Source organism: Oncorhynchus gorbuscha, unplaced genomic scaffold (genome assembly GCF_021184085.1).
Source record: "Oncorhynchus gorbuscha isolate QuinsamMale2020 ecotype Even-year unplaced genomic scaffold, OgorEven_v1.0 Un_scaffold_1061, whole genome shotgun sequence".
Lineage (NCBI taxonomy): Eukaryota > Metazoa > Chordata > Actinopteri > Salmoniformes > Salmonidae > Oncorhynchus > Oncorhynchus gorbuscha.
In genome coordinates, this window is record NW_025745959.1 from 189,720 (window position 1) to 212,219 (window position 22,500).

At 45.8% G+C, this 22,500-nt stretch overlaps 1 protein-coding gene across 1 annotated transcript in view; it reads left to right on the forward strand.

The window, feature by feature from the left end:
- Positions 1-22,500, forward strand: part of LOC124021143 (protein kinase C beta type-like) — a gene marked incomplete at its 3' end in the record, with an annotated part of 92,384 nt that overhangs the window by 65,878 nt on the left and 4,006 nt on the right. Inside the window, 1 exon segment of the mRNA XM_046336486.1 lies at positions 10,851-11,007. Within this exon segment, the coding sequence (XP_046192442.1) occupies positions 10,851-11,007 (157 nt within the window).

Sequence of the window (22,500 nt, forward strand, 5' to 3'; positions counted from 1 at the left end):
GAGAGAGAGAGAGGGGTAGAGAGAGACCTGTTTAGAGAGGGGGGAGAGGGGGTAGAGAGAGAGACCTGTTTAGAGAGAGAGAGAGAGAGAGAGAGAGAGAGAGAGGGTAGAGAGAGACCTGTTTAGAGAGGTAGAGAGAGACCTGTTTAGAGAGAGAGAGAGGGGGTAGAGAGAGACCTGTTTAGAGAGGGGGAGAGAGAGGGGGTAGAGAGAGAGGGGGGTAGAGAGAGACCTGTTTAGAGAGGGAGAGAGGGGGGGTAGAGACAGAGCTGTTTAGAGAGAGAGAGAGAGAGAGGGGTAGAGAGAGACCTGTTTAGAGAGGGAGAGAGAGGGGGTAGAGAGAGACCTGTTTAGAGAGGGGGAGAGAGGGGTAGAGAGAGACCTGTTTAGAGAGAGAGAGAGAGAGAGGGGTAGAGAGAGACCTGTTTAGAGAGGGAGAGAGAGAGACCTGTTTAGAGAGGGAGAGAGAGAGGGGGTAGAGAGAGACCTGTTTAGAGACCAGAGAAGAGGATTGATTGTTCTGTACTGACTAACTAAACTGGTGGTTACGTGTTAACAAATGGAGCATTCAGAACCAAGTAGAGAGAGAGGGGGGTAGAGAGAGAGGGGGTAGAGAGAGACCTGTTTAGAGAGGGAGAGAGAGAGGGGGTAGAGAGAGACCTGTTTAGAGAGGGAGAGAGAGAGAGGGGTAGAGACAGAGCTGTTTAGAGACCAGAGAAGAGGATTGATTGTTCTGTACTGACTAACTAAACTGGTGGTTAAGTGTTAACAAATGGAGCATTCAGAACCAAGTAGAGAGACCTGTTTAGAGAGAGAGAGAGGGGTAGAGAGAGACCTGTTTAGAGAGGGAGAGAGAGAGGGGGTAGAGAGAGCTGTTTAGAGAGGGAGAGAGAGAGGGGTAGAGATTGACCTGTTTAGAGAGGTAGATAGAGAGACCTGTTTAGAGAGGGAGAGAGGGGGGTAGAGAGAGAGCTGTTTAGAGAGGGAGGTAGAGAGACCTGTTTAGAGAGGGAGAGAGAGACCTGTTTAGAGAGAGAGAGAGAGAGAGGGGTAGAGAGAGACCTGTTTAGAGAGGGGTAGAGAGAGGGGGGGAGAGAGAGAGAGAGGGTAGAGAGAGACCTGTTTAGAGAGAGAGAGAGAGACCTGTTTAGAGAGGGGTAGAGAGAGACCTGTTTAGAGACCAGAGAAGAGGATTGATTGTTCTGTACTGACTAACTAAACTGGTGGTTAAGTGTTAACAAATGGAGCATTCAGAACCAAGTAGAGAGAGAGAGGGGTAGAGAGAGACCTGTTTAGAGAGAGAGAGAGAGGGGTAGAGAGAGACCTGTTTAGAGAGAGAGAGAGAGAGAGAGGGGTAGAGAGAGACCTGTTTAGAGAGGGGTAGAGACAGAGCTGTTTAGAGACCAGAGAAGAGGATTGATTGTTCTGTACTGACTAACTAAACTGGTGGTTAAGTGTTAACAAATGGAGCATTCAGAACCAAGTAGAGAGACCTGTTTAGAGAGGGAGAGAGAGAGGGGGTAGAGAGAGCTGTTTAGAGAGGGAGAGAGAGAGGGGTAGAGAGAGACCTGTTTAGAGAGAGAGAGAGAGAGACCTGTTTAGAGAGGGAGAGAGAGAGACCTGTTTAGAGAGGGAGAGAGAGAGGGGGTAGAGAGAGCTGTTTAGAGAGAGAGAGAGAGGGGGGTAGAGAGAGAGAGAGAGAGAGAGAGAGAGAGAGAGAGAGAGAGAGAGAGAGAGAGAGAGAGAGAGAGAGAGAGAGAGAGACCTGTTTAGAGAGGGAGAGAGAGAGAGGGAGAGAGAGACCTGTTTAGAGAGGGAGAGAGAGGGAGAGAGAGACCTGTTTAGAGAGAGAGAGAGAGAGAGAGAGGGGGTAGAGAGAGACCTGTTTAGAGAGGGGGAAAGAGGGGGTAGAGAGAGACCTGTTTAGAGAGAGAGAGAGAGGGGTAGAGAGAGACCTGTTTAGAGAGAGAGAGAGAGAGACCTGTTTAGAGAGGGAGAGAGAGGGGGTAGAGAGAGCTGTTTAGAGAGAGAGAGAGAGAGAGGGGGTAGAGAGAGACCTGTTTAGAGAGAGAGAGAGAGACCTGTTTAGAGAGGGAGAGAGAGAGACCTGTTTAGAGAGGGAGAGAGAGGGGGTAGAGAGAGCTGTTTAGAGAGAGAGAGAGAGAGGGGGTAGAGAGAGGGAGAGAGAGAGAGAGAGAGAGAGAGAGAGAGAGAGAGAGAGAGAGAGAGAGAGAGAGAGAGAGACCTGTTTAGAGAGGGAGAGAGAGGGGGTAGAGAGAGACCTGTTTAGAGAGGGGGAGAGAGGGGGTAGAGAGAGACCTGTTTAGAGAGGGAGAGAGAGAGAGGGAGAGAGAGACCTGTTTAGAGAGGGAGAGAGAGGGAGAGAGAGACCTGTTTAGAGAGAGAGAGCGAGAGGGGGTAGAGAGAGACCTGTTTAGAGAGGGAGAGAGAGGGGGTAGAGAGAGGGGAGTAGAGAGAGAGCTGTTTAGAGAGGGAGAGAGAGGGGGTAGAGAGAGACCTGTTTAGAGAGGGAGAGAGAGGGGGTAGAGAGAGACCTGTTTAGAGAGAGAGAGAGAGAGAGAGAGGGGTAGAGAGAGACCTGTTTAGAGAGGTAGAGAGAGACCTGTTTAGAGAGAGAGAGAGAGAGGAGTAGAGAGAGACCTGTTTAGAGAGGTAGAGAGCTGTTTAGAGAGAGAGAGAGGGAGAGGGGTAGAGAGAGACCTGTTTAGAGAGGGAGAGAGAGGGGGTAGAGAGAGACCTGTTTAGAGAGAGAGAGAGAGAGAGAGAGAGAGGGGGTAGAGAGAGACCTGTTTAGAGAGGTAGAGAGAGACCTGTTTAGAGAGAGAGGGGTAGAGAGAGACCTGTTTAGAGAGGTAGAGAGCTGTTTAGAGAGAGAGAGAGGGAGAGGGGTAGAGAGAGACCTGTTTAGAGAGGTAGAGAGAGACCTGTTTAGAGAGAGAGAGAGAGGGGAGAGAGAGACCTGTTTAGAGAGGTAGAGAGAGACCTGTTTAGAGAGAGAGAGAGAGGGGTAGAGAGAGACCTGTTTAGAGAGGGGGAGAGAGGGGGTAGAGAGAGAGAGAGAGAGAGAGAGAGAGAGAGAGAGGGTAGAGAGAGACCTGTTTAGAGAGGTAGAGAGAGACCTGTTTAGAGAGAGAGAGAGAGAGGGGTAGAGAGAGACCTGTTTAGAGAGGGGAGAGAGAGGGGGTAGAGAGAGAGGGGGTAGAGAGAGACCTGTTTAGAGAGAGAGAGAGAGAGGGGTAGAGAGAGACCTGTTTAGAGAGGGAGAGAGAGGGGGTAGAGAGAGACCTGTTTAGAGAGGGAGAGAGAGAGAGACCTGTTTAGAGAGAGAGAGAGGGGGGTAGAGAGAGCTGTTTAGAGAGAGAGAGAGGGGTAGAGAGAGACCTGTTTAGAGAGAGAGAGAGGGGTAGAGAGACCTGTTTAGAGAGAGAGAGAGGGGGTAGAGAGAGACCTGTTTAGAGAGGGAGAGAGAGAGAGACCTGTTTAGAGAGAGAGAGAGGGGGGTAGAGAGAGCTGTTTAGAGAGAGAGAGAGGGGGTAGAGAGAGACCTGTTTAGAGAGGGAGAGAGAGGGGTAGAGAGAGACCTGTTTAGAGGGAGAGAGAGAGAGGGGGTAGAGAGAGACCTGTTTAGAGAGGGGGAGAGAGGGGGTAGAGAGAGACCTGTTTAGAGAGGGAGAGAGAGGGGGTAGAGACAGAGCTGTTTAGAGAGGGAGAGAGAGAGGGGTAGAGAGAGACCTGTTTAGAGAGAGAGAGAGAGGGGTAGAGAGAGACCTGTTTAGAGAGGGAGAGAGAGGGGGTAGAGAGAGACCTGTTTAGAGAGGGAGAGAGAGGGGTAGAGAGAGACCTGTTTAGAGAGGGAGAGAGAGAGGGGTAGAGAGAGACCTGTTTAGAGAGGGAGAGAGAGAGGGGTAGAGAGAGACCTGTTTAGAGAGAGAGGGGGGGTAGAGAGAGACCTGTTTAGAGAGAGAGGGGGGTAGAGAGAGCTGTTTAGAGAGGGGGAGAGAGAGAGACCTGTTTAGAGGGAGAGAGAGAGGGGGTAGAGAGAGCTGTTTAGAGAGGGAGAGAGAGGGGGTAGAGAGAGACCTGTTTAGAGAGGGAGAGATAGGGGGTAGAGAGAGACCTGTTTAGAGAGAGAGAGAGGGGGTAGAGAGAGACCTGTTTAGAGAGGGAGAGAGAGGGGGTAGAGAGAGACCTGTTTAGAGAGGGAGAGAGAGAGGGGTAGAGAGAGACCTGTTTAGAGAGAGGGGGGGGTAGAGAGAGACCTGTTTAGAGAGAGAGAGAGGGGGGTAGAGAGAGACCTGTTTAGAGAGAGAGAGAGGGGGGTAGAGAGAGCTGTTTAGAGAGGGGGAGAGAGAGAGACCTGTTTAGAGAGGGAGAGAGAGAGGGGGGTAGAGAGAGCTGTTTAGAGAGGGAGAGAGAGGGGGTAGAGAGAGACCTGTTTAGAGAGGGAGAGATAGGGGGTAGAGAGAGACCTGTTTAGAGAGAGAGAGAGAGAGGGGGTAGAGAGAGACCTGTTTAGAGAGGGAGAGATAGGGGGTAGAGACAGAGCTGTTTAGAGAGGGAGAGATAGGGGGTAGAGAGAGACCTGTTTAGAGAGGGAGAGAGAGGGGGGTAGAGAGAGACCTGTTTAGAGAGGGAGATAGAGGGGGTAGAGACAGAGCTGTTTAGAGAGGGAGAGATAGGGGTAGAGAGAGACCTGTTTAGAGAGGGAGAGATAGGGGGGTAGAGACAGAGCTGTTTAGAGAGGGAGAGATAGGGGGTAGAGAGAGACCTGTTTAGAGAGGGAGAGAGGGGGTAGAGAGAGACTTGTTTAGAGAGGGAGAGAGGGGGGTAGAGAGATACCTGTTTAGAGAGGGAGAGAGAGAGGGGTAGAGAGAGACCTGTTTAGAGAGGGAGAGAGAGAGGGGGTAGAGAGAGACCTGTTTAGAGAGGGAGAGAGAGAGGGGGTAGAGACAGAGCTGTTTAGAGAGGGAGAGAGAGGGGGGTAGAGACAGAGCTGTTTAGAGAGGGAGAGAGAGAGGGGTAGAGAGAGACCTGTTTAGAGAGGGAGAGAGAGGGGGTAGAGAGAGACCTGTTTAGAGAGGGAGAGAGAGGGGGGGTATAGAGAGAGCTGTTTAGAGAGGGAGAGAGAGGGGGGGCAGAGAGAGACAGAGAGATGGAGAGAGAGGGGGGGGGGTAGAGAGACCTGTTCAGGATAGAGATAGAGGGGGGGGGGGTAGACAGAGACCTGTCCAGGATAGAGATAGAGAGAGGGGGGTAGAGAGAGGGAGCTGTGTTACTGTACCCTGTCATGCTGTGTTACTGTACCCTGTCCTGCTGTGTTACTGTACCCTGTCCTGCTGTGTTACTGTACCCTGGCCTGCTGTGTTACTGTACCCTGGCCTGCTGTGTTACTGTACCCTGTCCTGCTGTGTTACTGTGTTACTGTACCCTGTCCTGCTGTGTTACTGTGTTACTGTACCCTGTCCTACTGTGTTACTGTACCCTGGCCTGCTGTGTTACTGTGTTACTGTACCCTGGCCTGCTGTGTTACTGTACCCTGTCCTGCTGTGTTACTGTGTTACTGTACCCTGTCCTGCTGTGTTACTGTGTTACTGTACCCTGTCCTGCTGTGTTACTGTACCCTGGCCTGCTGTGTTACTGTACCCTGTCCTGCTGTGTTACTGTACCCTGTCCTGCTGTGTTACTGTACCCTGTCCTGCTGTGTTACTGTACCCTGTCCTGCTGTGTTACTGTACCCTGGCCTGCTGTGTTACTGTGTCACTGTGTTACTGTACCCTGTCCTACTGTGTTACTGTACCCTGTCCTGCTGTGTTACTATACCCTGTCCTGCTGTGTTACTATACCCTGTCCTGCTGTGTTACTATACCCTGTCCTGCTGTGTTACTGTGTTACTGTACCTTGTCCTGCTGTGTTACTGTACCCTGTCCTGCTGTGTTACTATACCCTGTCCTGCTGTGTTACTATACCCTGTGTTACTGTACCCTGTCCTGCTGTGTTACTGTACCCTGGCCTGCTGTGTTACTGTACCCTGTCCTGCTGTGTTACTGTACCCTGTCCTGCTGTGTTACTGTACCCTGTCCTGCTGTGTTACTGTACCCTGTCCTGCTGTGTTACTGTACCCTGTCCTGCTGTGTTACTGTACCCTGGCCTGCTGTGTTACTGTACCCTGGCCTGCTGTGTTACTGTGTTACTGTACCCTGTCCTACTGTGTTACTGTACCCTGTCCTGCTGTGTTACTGTGTTACTGTACCCTGGCCTGCTGTGTTACTGTGTTACTGTACCCTGTCCTGCTGTGTTACTGTACCCTGTCCTGCTGTGTTACTGTACCCTGTCCTGCTGTGTTACTGTACCCTGTCCTGCTGTGTTACTGTGTTACTGTACCCTGTCCTACTGTGTTACTGTACCCTGTCCTGCTGTGTTACTATACCCTGTCCTGCTGTGTTACTGTGTCACTGTGTTACTGTACCCTGTCCTACTGTGTTACTGTACCCTGTCCTGCTGTGTTACTATACCCTGTCCTGCTGTGTTACTATACCCTGTCCTGCTGTGTTACTGTGTTACTGTACCTTGTCCTGCTGTGTTACTGTACCCTGTCCTGCTGTGTTACTATACCCTGTCCTGCTGTGTTACTATACCCTGTCCTGCTGTGTTACTGTGTCACTGTGTTACTATACCCTGTCCTGCTGTGTTACTATACCCTGTCCTGCTGTGTTACTGTACCCTGTCCTGCTGTGTTACTATACCCTGTCCTGCTGTGTTACTGTGTTACTGTACCCTGTCCTACTGTGTTACTGTACCCTGTCCTGCTGTGTTACTATACCCTGTCCTGCTGTGTTACTATACCCTGTCCTGCTGTGTTACTGTGTTACTGTACCCTGTCCTGCTGTGTTACTGTACCCTGTCCTGCTGTGTTACTATACCCTGTCCTGCTGTGTTACTATACCCTGTCCTGCTGTGTTACTGTGTTACTGTACCCTGTCCTACTGTGTTACTGTACCCTGTCCTGCTGTGTTACTATACCCTGTCCTGCTGTGTTACTATACCCTGTCCTGCTGTGTTACTGTACCCTGTCCTGCTGTGTTACTATACCCTGTCCTGCTGTGTTACTATACCCTGTCCTGCTGTGTTACTATACCCTGTCCTGCTGTGTTACTATACCCTGTCCTACTGTGTTACTATACCCTGTCCTACTGTGTTACTGTACCCTGTCCTGCTGTGTTACTATACCCTGTCCTGCTGTGTTACTGTGTTACTGTACCCTGTCCTACTGTGTTACTGTACCCTGTCCTGCTGTGTTACTATACCCTGTCCTGCTGTGTTACTATACCCTGTCCTGCTGTGTTACTGTGTTACTGTACCCTGTCCTGCTGTGTTACTGTACCCTGTCCTGCTGTGTTACTATACCCTGTCCTGCTGTGTTACTATACCCTGTCCTGCTGTGTTACTGTACCATGTCCTGCTGTGTTACTATACCCTGTCCTGCTGTGTTACTGTGTTACTGTACCCTGTCCTACTGTGTTACTGTACCCTGTCCTGCTGTGTTACTATACCCTGTCCTGCTGTGTTACTATACCCTGTCCTGCTGTGTTACTGTACCCTGTCCTGCTGTGTTACTATACCCTGTCCTGCTGTGTTACTATACCCTGTCCTGCTGTGTTACTATACCCTGTCCTGCTGTGTTACTATACCCTGTCCTACTGTGTTACTATACCCTGTCCTACTGTGTTACTGTACCCTGTCCTGCTGTGTTACTGTGTCACTGTGTTACTATACCCTGTCCTGCTGTGTTACTATACCCTGTCCTGCTGTGTTACTGTGTCACTGTGTTACTATACCCTGGCCTGCTGTGTTACTGTGTCACTGTGTTACTGTACCCTGGCCTGCTGTGTTACTGTACCCTGGCCTGCTGTGTTACTGTGTCACTGTGTTACTGTACCCTGGCCTGCTGTGTTACTGTACCCTGGCCTGCTGTGTTACTGTACTCTGGCCTGCTGTGTTACTATACCCTGGCCTGCTGTGTTACTGTAGCCTGTCCTGCTGTGTTACTGTGTTACTATACCCTGTCCTGCTGTGTTACTGTGTTACTGTACCCTGGCCTGCTGTGTTACTGTAGCCTGTCCTGCTGTGTTACTGTGTTACTATACCCTGTCCTACTGTGTTACTGTACCCTGGCCTGCTGTGTTACTGTACCCTGTCCTGCTGTGTTACTGTAGCCTGTCCTGCTGTGTTACTGTACATTTACATTTACATTTAAGTCATTTAGCAGACACTCTTATCCAGAGCGACTTACAAATTGGTGCACCCTGTCCTGCTGTGTTACTGTGTCACTGTGTTACTATAGCCTGATTACTGATTATTGATCAGTAGTGGACAGTGTTTCTGGATTGTGTTTGGTGCTAAATAGTTCATTGATTTTAAATTCCCTGTTGGTGGTTTTAATCAGCCTGTCAGATATACAAACAGAGATGAATGTTTTCTTCAATCACTCTCATTGAGCAGCCCTCTCTCTCTCTCTCTCCACCCTGTCTCCACCCTCTCTCCACCCTCTCTCCATCCTCTCTCCATCCTCTCTCCATCCTCTCCAGCCTCTCTCCACCCTGTCTCCACCCTCTCTCCACCCTCTCTCCACCCTCTCTCCATCCTCTCTCCATCCTCTCTCCATCCTCTCCAGCCTCTCTCCAGCCTCTCTCCACCCTCTCTCCACCCTCTCTCCATCCACTCTCCACCCTCTCTCCACCCTCTCTCCATCCTCTCTCCATCCTCTCTCCATCCTCTCCAGCCTCTCCAGCCTCTCTCCACCCTGTCTCCACCCTCTCTCCACCCTCTCTCCACCCTCTCTCCATCCTCTCTCCATCCTCTCTCCATCCTCTCTCCATCCTCTCTCCAGCCTCTCTCCACCCTCTCTCCACCCTCTCTCCATCCACTCTCCACCCTCTCTCCACCCTCTCTCCATCCTCTCTCCATCCTCTCTCCATCCTCTCCAGCCTCTCTCCACCCTCTCTCCACCCTCTCTCCATCCACTCTCCACCCTCTCTCCACCCTCTCTCCACCCTCTCTCCACCCTCTCTCCACCCTCTCTCCATCCTCTCTCCGCCCTCTCTCCACCCTCTCTCCATCCTCTCTCCATCCTCTCTCCATCCTCTCTCCATCCTCTCCAGCCTCTCTCCACCCTCTCTCCACCCTCTCTCCATCCACTCTCCACCCTCTCTCTATCCTCTCCACCCTCTCTCCACCCTCTCTCCACCCTCTCTCCATCCTCTCTCCGCCCTCTCTCCACCCTCTCTCCATCCTCTCTCCATCCTCTCTCCATCCTCTCCACCCTCTCTCTATCCTCTCTCCATCCTCTCTCCACCCTCTCTCCACCCTCTCTCTATCCTCTCCACCCTCTCTCTATCCTCTCTCCATCCTCTCCACCCTCTCTCCATCCTCTCTCCACCCTCTCTCCATCCTCTCTCCACCCTCTCTCTATCCTCTCTCCACCCTTTCTCTATCCTCTCCACCCTCTCTCTATCCTCTCTCCATCCTCTCCACCCACTCTCCATCCTCTCTCCATCCTCTCTCCATCCTCTCTCCATCCTCTCTCCACCCTCTCTCCACCCTCTCTCTATCCTCTCCATCCTCTCTCCATCCTCTCTCCATCCTCTCCATCCTCTCTCCTCTCTCCTCTCTCCATCCTCTCTCCATCCTCTCTCCATCCTCTCTCCACCCTCTCTCTATCCTCTCCACCCTCTCTCCTCCTCTCTCCATCCACTCCATCCTCTCTCCATCCTCTCTCCACCCTCTCTCCATCCTCTCTCCATCCTCTCTCCATCCTCTCCATCCTCTCTCCTCTCTCCTCCTCTCTCCATCCACTCCATCCTCTCTCCTCCTCTCTCCATCCACTCCATCCTCTCTCCATCCTCTCTCCACCCTCTCTCCATCCTCTCTCCTCCTCTCTCCATCCTCTCTCCATCCTCTCCACCCTCTCTCCGCCCTCTCTCCATCCTCTCCACCCTCTCTCCGCCCGATCTCCATCCACTCCATCCTCTCTCCTCCTCTCTCCATCCTCTCCACCCTCTCTCCATCCTCTCTCCATCCACTCCATCCTCTCTCCTCCTCTCTCCACCCTCTCTCCGCCCTCTCTCCATCCTCTCCACCCTCTCTCCGCCCTCTCTCCATCCTCTCTCCTCCTCTCTCCATCCTCTCTACACCCTCTCTCCACCCTCTCTCCACCCTCTCTCCACCCTCTCTCCATCCTCTCTCCATCCTCTCTCCACCCTCTCTCCACCCTCTCTCCACCCTCTCTCCACCCTCTCTCCATCCTCTCTCCACCCTCTCTCCACCCTCTCTCCACCCTCTCTCCATCCTCTCTCCACCCTCTCTCCATCCTCTCTCCATCCTCTCCACCCTCTCTCCATCCTCTCTCCATCCTCTCTCCATCCTCTCTCCATCCTCTCTACACCCTCTCTCCACCCTCTCTCCATCCTCTCTCCTCCTCTCTCCATCCTCTCTCCACCCTCTCTCCATCCTCTCTCCATCCTCTCTCATCCTCTCTCCACCCTCTCTCCTCCTCTCTCCTCCTCTCTCCTCCTCTCTCCATCCTCTCTCCACCCTCTCTCCTCCTCTCTCCTCCTCTCTCCATCCTCTCTCCGCCCTCTCTCAGACCTCTCAAAGCAGCAATACAGTAGACAGTTCATTTCATTTGAATTACAGTTTGACAATTTGTTAACTATTTATCCACCCTCTCCTCCTCTCCCTCCTCTCCACCCTCTCCTCCTCTCCCTCCTCTCCACCCTCCTCTCCCTCCTCTCCTCCTCTCCCTCCTCTCCACCCTCTCCTCCACTCTCCAGTCCAGGAGGCTTGTAACCTGGTCCCCATGGACCCTAACGGTCTGTCCGACCCCTACGTGAAGCTCAAACTCATCCCCGACCCCAAGAGTGACACCAAGCAGAAGACCAAGACCATCAAGTGTAACCTGAACCCCACCTGGAATGAGAGCTTCACATTGTGAGACATCTCTACTCTTTATAATATCTTTGTTATACAGACCATCACATTTAGAGATATATTTCATGTTTATAATGTCTTTGGTTATATAAAAAAAAATATCAAATGGTGCGATATCTCCTTTGTTTATAATATCTCTGTTGTTAGAACCCTTAGAAGTCGGGAGAACTCTAGAACTCTAGACTTTACATTATCTTTGTTTTGAGGGAGATCCAGGCAATCACACAGAGATAAACATACAGAAGGAAAGCTTAGTTTCTACTCCTCCCTTCTGTGGTGTTCTGATGGATTCTGATCTCTAATCTGTCTGGTCGGTCATCAATAGTTAGTGGGTTGTAGTCTCAGTTGGTCATCAATAGTTAGTTGGTCATCAATAGTTAGTTGGTCATCAATAGTTAGTTGGTCATCAATAGTTAGTGGGTTGTAGTCTCAGTTGGTCATCAATAGTTAGTGGGTTGTAGTCTCAGTTGGTCATCAATAGTTAGTTGGTCATCAATAGTTAGTGGGTTGTAGTCTCAGTTGGTCATCAATAGTTAGTGGGTTGTAGTCTCAGTTGGTCATCAATAGTTAGTGGGTTGTAGTCTCAGTTGGTCATCAATAGTTAGTGGGTTGTAGTCTCAGTCGGTCATCAATAGTTAGTGGGTTGTAGTCTCAGTTGGTCATCAATAGTTAGTTGGTCATCAATAGTTAGTTGGTTGTAGTCTCAGTTGGTCATCAATAGTTAGTGGGTCATCAATAGTTAGTGGGTTGTAGTCTCAGTTGGTCATCAATAGTTAGTGGGTTGTAGTCTCAGTTGGTCATCAATAGTTAGTTGGTCATCAATAGTTAGTGGGTTGTAGTCTCAGTTGGTCATCAATAGTTAGTGGGTTGTAGTCTCAGTTGGTCATCAATAGTTAGTGGGTTGTAGTCTCAGTCGGTCATCAATAGTTAGTGGGTTGTAGTCTCAGTTGGTCATCAATAGTTAGTTGGTCATCAATAGTTAGTTGGTTGTAGTCTCAGTTGGTCATCAATAGTTAGTGGGTCATCAATAGTTAGTGGGTCATCAATAGTTAGTGGGTCATCAATAGTTAGTGGGTTGTAGTCTCAGTTGGTCATCAATAGTTAGTGGGTTGTAGTCTCAGTTGGTCATCAATAGTTAGGTGGTTGTAGTCTCAGTTGGTCATCAATAGTTAGTGGGTCATCAATAGTTAGTGGGTTGTAGTCTCAGTTGGTCATCAATAGTTAGTTGGTCATCAATAGTTAGTTGGTCATCAATAGTTAGTGGGTCATCAATAGTTAGTGGGTTGTAGTCTCAGTTGGTCATCAATAGTTAGTGGGTTGTAGTCTCAGTTGGTCATCAATAGTTAGTGGGTTGTAGTCTCAGTTGGTCATCAATAGTTAGTGGGTTGTAGTCTCAGTTGGTCATCAATAGTTAGTGGGTTGTAGTCTCAGTTGGTCATCAATAGTTAGTTGGTCATCAATAGTTAGTGGGTTGTAGTCTCAGTTGGTCATCAATAGTTAGTGGGTTGTAGTCTCAGTTGGTCATCAATAGTTAGTTGGTCATCAATAGTTAGTTGGTTGTAGTCTCAGTTGGTCATCAATAGTTAGTGGGTCATCAATAGTTAGTGGGTCATCAATAGTTAGTGGGTTGTAGTCTCAGTTGGTCATCAATAGTTAGTTGGTCATCAATAGTTAGTGGGTTGTAGTCTCAGTTGGTCATCAATAGTTAGTGGGTTGTAGTCTCAGTTGGTCATCAATAGTTAGTGGGTCATCAATAGTTAGTGGGTTGTAGTCTCAGTTGGTCATCAATAGTTAGTTGGTCATCAATAGTTAGTTGGTCATCAATAGTTAGTAGGTCATCAATAGTTAGTGGGTTGTAGTCTCAGTTGGTCATCAATAGTTAGTGGGTTGTAGTCTCAGTTGGTAATCAATAGTTAGTGGGTTGTAGTCTCAGTTGGTCATCAATAGTTAGTTGGTCATCAATAGTTAGTTGGTCATCAATAGTTAGTGGGTTGTAGTCTCAGTCGGTCATCAATAGTTAGTTGGTCATCAATAGTTAGTTGGTCATCAATAGTTAGTTGGTCATCAATAGTTAGTGGGTTGTAGTCTCAGTTGGTCATCAATAGTTAGTGGGTTGTAGTCTCAGTTGGTCATCAATAGTTAGGTGGTTGTAGTCTCAGTTGGTCATCAATAGTTAGTGGGTTGTAGTCTCAGTTGGTCATCAATAGTTAGTGGGTTGTAGTCTCAGTTGGTCATCAATAGTTAGTGGGTTGTAGTCTCAGTTGGTCATCAATAGTTAGTGGGTTGTAGTCTCAGTTGGTCATCAATAGTTAGTGGGTTGTAGTCTCAGTTGGTCATCAATAGTTAGGTGGTTGTAGTCTCAGTTGGTCATCAATAGTTAGGTGGTTGTAGTCTCAGTTGGTCATCAATAGTTAGTGGGTTGTAGTCTCAGTTGGTCATCAATAGTTAGTGGGTTGTAGTCTCAGTTGGTCATCAATAGTTAGTGGGTTGTAGTCTCAGTCGGTCATCAATAGTTAGGTGGTTGTAGTCTCAGTTGGTCATCAATAGTTAGTGGGTTGTAGTCTCAGTTGGTCATCAATAGTTAGTTGGTCATCAATAGTTAGTTGGTCATCAATAGTTAGTGGGTTGTAGTCTCAGTTGGTCATCAATAGTTAGTGGGTTGTAGTCTCAGTTGGTCATCAATAGTTAGTGGGTTGTAGTCTCAGTTGGTCATCAATAGTTAGGTGGTTGTAGTCTCAGTTGGTCATCAATAGTTAGTGGGTCATCAATAGTTAGTGGGTTGTAGTCTCAGTTGGTCATCAATAGTTAGTGGGTTGTAGTCTCAGTTGGTCATCAATAGTTAGTGGGTTGTAGTCTCAGTTGGTCATCAATAGTTAGTGGGTTGTAGTCTCAGTTGGTCATCAATAGTTAGTGGGTTGTAGTCTCAGTTGGTCATCAATAGTTAGGTGGTTGTAGTCTCAGTTGGTCATCAATAGTTAGTGGGTCATCAATAGTTAGGTGGTTGTAGTCTCAGTTGGTCATCAATAGTTAGTGGGTCATCAATAGTTAGTGGGTTGTAGTCTCAGTTGGTCATCAATAGTTAGTGGGTTGTAGTCTCAGTTGGTCATCAATAGTTAGTGGGTTGTAGTCTCAGTCGGTCATCAATAGTTAGTGGGTTGTAGTCTCAGTTGGTCATCAATAGTTAGTTGGTCATCAATAGTTAGTTGGTTGTAGTCTCAGTTGGTCATCAATAGTTAGTGGGTCATCAATAGTTAGTGGGTTGTAGTCTCAGTTGGTCATCAATAGTTAGTGGGTTGTAGTCTCAGTTGGTCATCAATAGTTAGTTGGTCATCAATAGTTAGTGGGTTGTAGTCTCAGTTGGTCATCAATAGTTAGTGGGTTGTAGTCTCAGTTGGTCATCAATAGTTAGTGGGTTGTAGTCTCAGTCGGTCATCAATAGTTAGTGGGTTGTAGTCTCAGTTGGTCATCAATAGTTAGTTGGTCATCAATAGTTAGTTGGTTGTAGTCTCAGTTGGTCATCAATAGTTAGTGGGTCATCAATAGTTAGTGGGTCATCAATAGTTAGTTGGTCATCAATAGTTAGTGGGTTGTAGTCTCAGTTGGTCATCAATAGTTAGTGGGTTGTAGTCTCAGTTGGTCATCAATAGTTAGTGGGTTGTAGTCTCAGTCGGTCATCAATAGTTAGTGGGTTGTAGTCTCAGTTGGTCATCAATAGTTAGTTGGTCATCAATAGTTAGTTGGTTGTAGTCTCAGTTGGTCATCAATAGTTAGTGGGTCATCAATAGTTAGTGGGTTGTAGTCTCAGTTGGTCATCAATAGTTAGTGGGTTGTAGTCTCAGTTGGTCATCAATAGTTAGTTGGTCATCAATAGTTAGTGGGTTGTAGTCTCAGTTGGTCATCAATAGTTAGTGGGTTGTAGTCTCAGTTGGTCATCAATAGTTAGTGGGTTGTAGTCTCAGTCGGTCATCAATAGTTAGTGGGTTGTAGTCTCAGTTGGTCATCAATAGTTAGTTGGTCATCAATAGTTAGTTGGTTGTAGTCTCAGTTGGTCATCAATAGTTAGTGGGTCATCAATAGTTAGTGGGTCATCAATAGTTAGTGGGTCATCAATAGTTAGTGGGTTGTAGTCTCAGTTGGTCATCAATAGTTAGTGGGTTGTAGTCTCAGTTGGTCATCAATAGTTAGGTGGTTGTAGTCTCAGTTGGTCATCAATAGTTAGTGGGTCATCAATAGTTAGTGGGTTGTAGTCTCAGTTGGTCATCAATAGTTAGTTGGTCATCAATAGTTAGTTGGTCATCAATAGTTAGTGGGTCATCAATAGTTAGTGGGTTGTAGTCTCAGTTGGTCATCAATAGTTAGTGGGTTGTAGTCTCAGTTGGTCATCAATAGTTAGTGGGTTGTAGTCTCAGTTGGTCATCAATAGTTAGTGGGTTGTAGTCTCAGTTGGTCATCAATAGTTAGTGGGTTGTAGTCTCAGTTGGTCATCAATAGTTAGTTGGTCATCAATAGTTAGTGGGTTGTAGTCTCAGTTGGTCATCAATAGTTAGTGGGTTGTAGTCTCAGTTGGTCATCAATAGTTAGTTGGTCATCAATAGTTAGTTGGTTGTAGTCTCAGTTGGTCATCAATAGTTAGTGGGTCATCAATAGTTAGTGGGTCATCAATAGTTAGTGGGTTGTAGTCTCAGTTGGTCATCAATAGTTAGTTGGTCATCAATAGTTAGTGGGTTGTAGTCTCAGTTGGTCATCAATAGTTAGTGGGTTGTAGTCTCAGTTGGTCATCAATAGTTAGTGGGTCATCAATAGTTAGTGGGTTGTAGTCTCAGTTGGTCATCAATAGTTAGTTGGTCATCAATAGTTAGTTGGTCATCAATAGTTAGTAGGTCATCAATAGTTAGTGGGTTGTAGTCTCAGTTGGTCATCAATAGTTAGTGGGTTGTAGTCTCAGTTGGTCATCAATAGTTAGTGGGTTGTAGTCTCAGTTGGTCATCAATAGTTAGTTGGTCATCAATAGTTAGTTGGTCATCAATAGTTAGTGGGTTGTAGTCTCAGTCGGTCATCAATAGTTAGTTGGTCATCAATAGTTAGTTGGTCATCAATAGTTAGTTGGTCATCAATAGTTAGTGGGTTGTAGTCTCAGTTGGTCATCAATAGTTAGTGGGTTGTAGTCTCAGTTGGTCATCAATAGTTAGGTGGTTGTAGTCTCAGTTGGTCATCAATAGTTAGTGGGTTGTAGTCTCAGTTGGTCATCAATAGTTAGTGGGTTGTAGTCTCAGTTGGTCATCAATAGTTAGTGGGTTGTAGTCTCAGTTGGTCATCAATAGTTAGTGGGTTGTAGTCTCAGTTGGTCATCAATAGTTAGTGGGTCATCAATAGTTAGTGGGTTGTAGTCTCAGTTGGTCATCAATAGTTAGTTGGTCATCAATAGTTAGTGGGTTGTAGTCTCAGTTGGTCATCAATAGTTAGTGGGTTGTAGTCTCAGTTGGTCATCAATAGTTAGTGGGTTGTAGTCTCAGTCGGTCATCAATAGTTAGTGGGTTGTAGTCTCAGTTGGTCATCAATAGTTAGTTGGTCATCAATAGTTAGTTGGTTGTAGTCTCAGTTGGTCATCAATAGTTAGTGGGTCATCAATAGTTAGTGGGTCATCAATAGTTAGTGGGTCATCAATAGTTAGTGGGTTGTAGTCTCAGTTGGTCATCAATAGTTAGTGGGTTGTAGTCTCAGTTGGTCATCAATAGTTAGGTGGTTGTAGTCTCAGTTGGTCATCAATAGTTAGTGGGTCATCAATAGTTAGTGGGTTGTAGTCTCAGTTGGTCATCAATAGTTAGTTGGTCATCAATAGTTAGTTGGTCATCAATAGTTAGTGGGTCATCAATAGTTAGTGGGTTGTAGTCTCAGTTGGTCATCAATAGTTAGTGGGTTGTAGTCTCAGTTGGTCATCAATAGTTAGTGGGTTGTAGTCTCAGTTGGTCATCAATAGTTAGTGGGTTGTAGTCTCAGTTGGTCATCAATAGTTAGTGGGTTGTAGTCTCAGTTGGTCATCAATAGTTAGTTGGTCATCAATAGTTAGTGGGTTGTAGTCTCAGTTGGTCATCAATAGTTAGTGGGTTGTAGTCTCAGTTGGTCATCAATAGTTAGTTGGTCATCAATAGTTAGTTGGTTGTAGTCTCAGTTGGTCATCAATAGTTAGTGGGTCATCAATAGTTAGTGGGTCATCAATAGTTAGTGGGTTGTAGTCTCAGTTGGTCATCAATAGTTAGTTGGTCATCAATAGTTAGTGGGTTGTAGTCTCAGTTGGTCATCAATAGTTAGTGGGTTGTAGTCTCAGTTGGTCATCAATAGTTAGTGGGTCATCAATAGTTAGTGGGTTGTAGTCTCAGTTGGTCATCAATAGTTAGTTGGTCATCAATAGTTAGTTGGTCATCAATAGTTAGTAGGTCATCAATAGTTAGTGGGTTGTAGTCTCAGTTGGTCATCAATAGTTAGTGGGTTGTAGTCTCAGTTGGTCATCAATAGTTAGTGGGTTGTAGTCTCAGTTGGTCATCAATAGTTAGTTGGTCATCAATAGTTAGTTGGTCATCAATAGTTAGTGGGTTGTAGTCTCAGTCGGTCATCAATAGTTAGTTGGTCATCAATAGTTAGTTGGTCATCAATAGTTAGTTGGTCATCAATAGTTAGTGGGTTGTAGTCTCAGTTGGTCATCAATAGTTAGTGGGTTGTAGTCTCAGTTGGTCATCAATAGTTAGGTGGTTGTAGTCTCAGTTGGTCATCAATAGTTAGTGGGTTGTAGTCTCAGTTGGTCATCAATAGTTAGTGGGTTGTAGTCTCAGTTGGTCATCAATAGTTAGTGGGTTGTAGTCTCAGTTGGTCATCAATAGTTAGTGGGTTGTAGTCTCAGTTGGTCATCAATAGTTAGTGGGTTGTAGTCTCAGTTGGTCATCAATAGTTAGGTGGTTGTAGTCTCAGTTGGTCATCAATAGTTAGGTGGTTGTAGTCTCAGTTGGTCATCAATAGTTAGTGGGTTGTAGTCTCAGTTGGTCATCAATAGTTAGTGGGTTGTAGTCTCAGTTGGTCATCAATAGTTAGTGGGTTGTAGTCTCAGTCGGTCATCAATAGTTAGGTGGTTGTAGTCTCAGTTGGTCATCAATAGTTAGTGGGTTGTAGTCTCAGTTGGTCATCAATAGTTAGTTGGTCATCAATAGTTAGTTGGTCATCAATAGTTAGTGGGTTGTAGTCTCAGTTGGTCATCAATAGTTAGTGGGTTGTAGTCTCAGTTGGTCATCAATAGTTAGTGGGTTGTAGTCTCAGTTGGTCATCAATAGTTAGGTGGTTGTAGTCTCAGTTGGTCATCAATAGTTAGTGGGTCATCAATAGTTAGTGGGTTGTAGTCTCAGTTGGTCATCAATAGTTAGTGGGTTGTAGTCTCAGTTGGTCATCAATAGTTAGTGGGTTGTAGTCTCAGTTGGTCATCAATAGTTAGGTGGTTGTAGTCTCAGTTGGTCATCAATAGTTAGTGGGTCATCAATAGTTAGTGGGTTGTAGTCTCAGTTGGTCATCAATAGTTAGTGGGTTGTAGTCTCAGTTGGTCATCAATAGTTAGTGGGTTGTAGTCTCAGTTGGTCATCAATAGTTAGTGGGTTGTAGTCTCAGTTGGTCATCAATAGTTAGTGGGTTGTAGTCTCAGTTGGTCATCAATAGTTAGGTGGTTGTAGTCTCAGTTGGTCATCAATAGTTAGTGGGTCATCAATAGTTAGTGGGTTGTAGTCTCAGTTGGTCATCAATAGTTAGTTGGTCATCAATAGTTAGTGGGTTGTAGTCTCAGTTGGTCATCAATAGTTAGTGGGTTGTAGTCTCAGTTGGTCATCAATAGTTAGTGGGTCATCAATAGTTAGTGGGTTGTAGTCTCAGTTGGTCATCAATAGTTAGTGGGTTGTAGTCTCAGTTGGTCATCAATAGTTAGTGGGTTGTAGTCTCAGTTGGTCATCAATAGTTAGTGGGTTGTAGTCTCAGTTGGTCATCAATAGTTAGTGGGTTGTAGTCTCAGTTGGTCATCAATAGTTAGGTGGTTGTAGTCTCAGTTGGTCATCAATAGTTAGTGGGTCATCAATAGTTAGTGGGTTGTAGTCTCAGTTGGTCATCAATAGTTAGTTGGTCATCAATAGTTAGTGGGTTGTAGTCTCAGTTGGTCATCAATAGTTAGTGGGTTGTAGTCTCAGTTGGTCATCAATAGTTAGTGGGTCATCAATAGTTAGTGGGTTGTAGTCTCAGTTGGTCATCAATAGTTAGTTGGTCATCAATAGTTAGTTGGTCATCAATAGTTAGTAGGTCATCAATAGTTAGTGGGTTGTAGTCTCAGTTGGTCATCAATAGTTAGTGGGTTGTAGTCTCAGTTGGTCATCAATAGTTAGTGGGTTGTAGTCTCAGTTGGTCATCAATAGTTAGTTGGTCATCAATAGTTAGTTGGTCATCAATAGTTAGTGGGTTGTAGTCTCAGTCGGTCATCAATAGTTAGTTGGTCATCAATAGTTAGTTGGTCATCAATAGTTAGTTGGTCATCAATAGTTAGTGGGTTGTAGTCTCAGTTGGTCATCAATAGTTAGTGGGTTGTAGTCTCAGTTGGTCATCAATAGTTAGGTGGTTGTAGTCTCAGTTGGTCATCAATAGTTAGTGGGTTGTAGTCTCAGTTGGTCATCAATAGATAGTGGGTTGTAGTCTCAGTTGGTCATCAATAGTTAGTGGGTTGTAGTCTCAGTTGGTCATCAATAGTTAGTGGGTTGTAGTCTCAGTTGGTCATCAATAGTTAGGTGGTTGTAGTCTCAGTTGGTCATCAATAGTTAGGTGGTTGTAGTCTCAGTTGGTCATCAATAGTTAGGTGGTTGTAGTCTCAGTTGGTCATCAATAGTTAGTGGGTTGTAGTCTCAGTTGGTCATCAATAGTTAGTGGGTTGTAGTCTCAGTTGGTCATCAATAGTTAGTGGGTTGTAGTCTCAGTCGGTCATCAATAGTTAGGTGGTTGTAGTCTCAGTTGGTCATCAATAGTTAGTGGGTTGTAGTCTCAGTTGGTCATCAATAGTTAGTTGGTCATCAATAGTTAGTTGGTCATCAATAGTTAGTGGGTTGTAGTCTCAGTTGGTCATCAATAGTTAGTGGGTTGTAGTCTCAGTTGGTCATCAATAGTTAGTGGGTTGTAGTCTCAGTTGGTCATCAATAGTTAGTGGGTTGTAGTCTCAGTTGGTCATCAATAGTTAGTGGGTTGTAGTCTCAGTTGGTCATCAATAGTTAGGTGGTTGTAGTCTCAGTTGGTCATCAATAGTTAGTGGGTCATCAATAGTTAGTGGGTTGTAGTCTCAGTTGGTCATCAATAGTTAGTTGGTCATCAATAGTTAGTGGGTTGTAGTCTCAGTTGGTCATCAATAGTTAGTGGGTTGTAGTCTCAGTTGGTCATCAATAGTTAGTGGGTCATCAATAGTTAGTGGGTTGTAGTCTCAGTTGGTCATCAATAGTTAGTTGGTCATCAATAGTTAGTTGGTCATCAATAGTTAGTAGGTCATCAATAGTTAGTGGGTTGTAGTCTCAGTTGGTCATCAATAGTTAGTGGGTTGTAGTCTCAGTTGGTCATCAATAGTTAGTGGGTTGTAGTCTCAGTTGGTCATCAATAGTTAGTTGGTCATCAATAGTTAGTTGGTCATCAATAGTTAGTGGGTTGTAGTCTCAGTCGGTCATCAATAGTTAGTTGGTCATCAATAGTTAGTTGGTCATCAATAGTTAGTTGGTCATCAATAGTTAGTGGGTTGTAGTCTCAGTTGGTCATCAATAGTTAGTGGGTTGTAGTCTCAGTTGGTCATCAATAGTTAGGTGGTTGTAGTCTCAGTTGGTCATCAATAGTTAGTGGGTTGTAGTCTCAGTTGGTCATCAATAGTTAGTGGGTTGTAGTCTCAGTTGGTCATCAATAGTTAGTGGGTTGTAGTCTCAGTTGGTCATCAATAGTTAGTGGGTTGTAGTCTCAGTTGGTCATCAATAGTTAGTGGGTCATCAATAGTTAGTGGGTTGTAGTCTCAGTTGGTCATCAATAGTTAGTTGGTCATCAATAGTTAGTGGGTTGTAGTCTCAGTTGGTCATCAATAGTTAGTGGGTTGTAGTCTCAGTTGGTCATCAATAGTTAGTGGGTTGTAGTCTCAGTCGGTCATCAATAGTTAGTGGGTTGTAGTCTCAGTTGGTCATCAATAGTTAGTTGGTCATCAATAGTTAGTTGGTTGTAGTCTCAGTTGGTCATCAATAGTTAGTGGGTCATCAATAGTTAGTGGGTCATCAATAGTTAGTGGGTCATCAATAGTTAGTGGGTTGTAGTCTCAGTTGGTCATCAATAGTTAGTGGGTTGTAGTCTCAGTTGGTCATCAATAGTTAGGTGGTTGTAGTCTCAGTTGGTCATCAATAGTTAGTGGGTCATCAATAGTTAGTGGGTTGTAGTCTCAGTTGGTCATCAATAGTTAGTTGGTCATCAATAGTTAGTTGGTCATCAATAGTTAGTGGGTCATCAATAGTTAGTGGGTTGTAGTCTCAGTTGGTCATCAATAGTTAGTGGGTTGTAGTCTCAGTTGGTCATCAATAGTTAGTGGGTTGTAGTCTCAGTTGGTCATCAATAGTTAGTGGGTTGTAGTCTCAGTTGGTCATCAATAGTTAGTGGGTTGTAGTCTCAGTTGGTCATCAATAGTTAGTTGGTCATCAATAGTTAGTGGGTTGTAGTCTCAGTTGGTCATCAATAGTTAGTGGGTTGTAGTCTCAGTTGGTCATCAATAGTTAGTTGGTCATCAATAGTTAGTTGGTTGTAGTCTCAGTTGGTCATCAATAGTTAGTGGGTCATCAATAGTTAGTGGGTCATCAATAGTTAGTGGGTTGTAGTCTCAGTTGGTCATCAATAGTTAGTTGGTCATCAATAGTTAGTGGGTTGTAGTCTCAGTTGGTCATCAATAGTTAGTGGGTTGTAGTCTCAGTTGGTCATCAATAGTTAGTGGGTCATCAATAGTTAGTGGGTTGTAGTCTCAGTTGGTCATCAATAGTTAGTTGGTCATCAATAGTTAGTTGGTCATCAATAGTTAGTAGGTCATCAATAGTTAGTGGGTTGTAGTCTCAGTTGGTCATCAATAGTTAGTGGGTTGTAGTCTCAGTTGGTCATCAATAGTTAGTGGGTTGTAGTCTCAGTTGGTCATCAATAGTTAGTTGGTCATCAATAGTTAGTTGGTCATCAATAGTTAGTGGGTTGTAGTCTCAGTCGGTCATCAATAGTTAGTTGGTCATCAATAGTTAGTTGGTCATCAATAGTTAGTTGGTCATCAATAGTTAGTGGGTTGTAGTCTCAGTTGGTCATCAATAGTTAGTGGGTTGTAGTCTCAGTTGGTCATCAATAGTTAGGTGGTTGTAGTCTCAGTTGGTCATCAATAGTTAGTGGGTTGTAGTCTCAGTTGGTCATCAATAGTTAGTGGGTTGTAGTCTCAGTTGG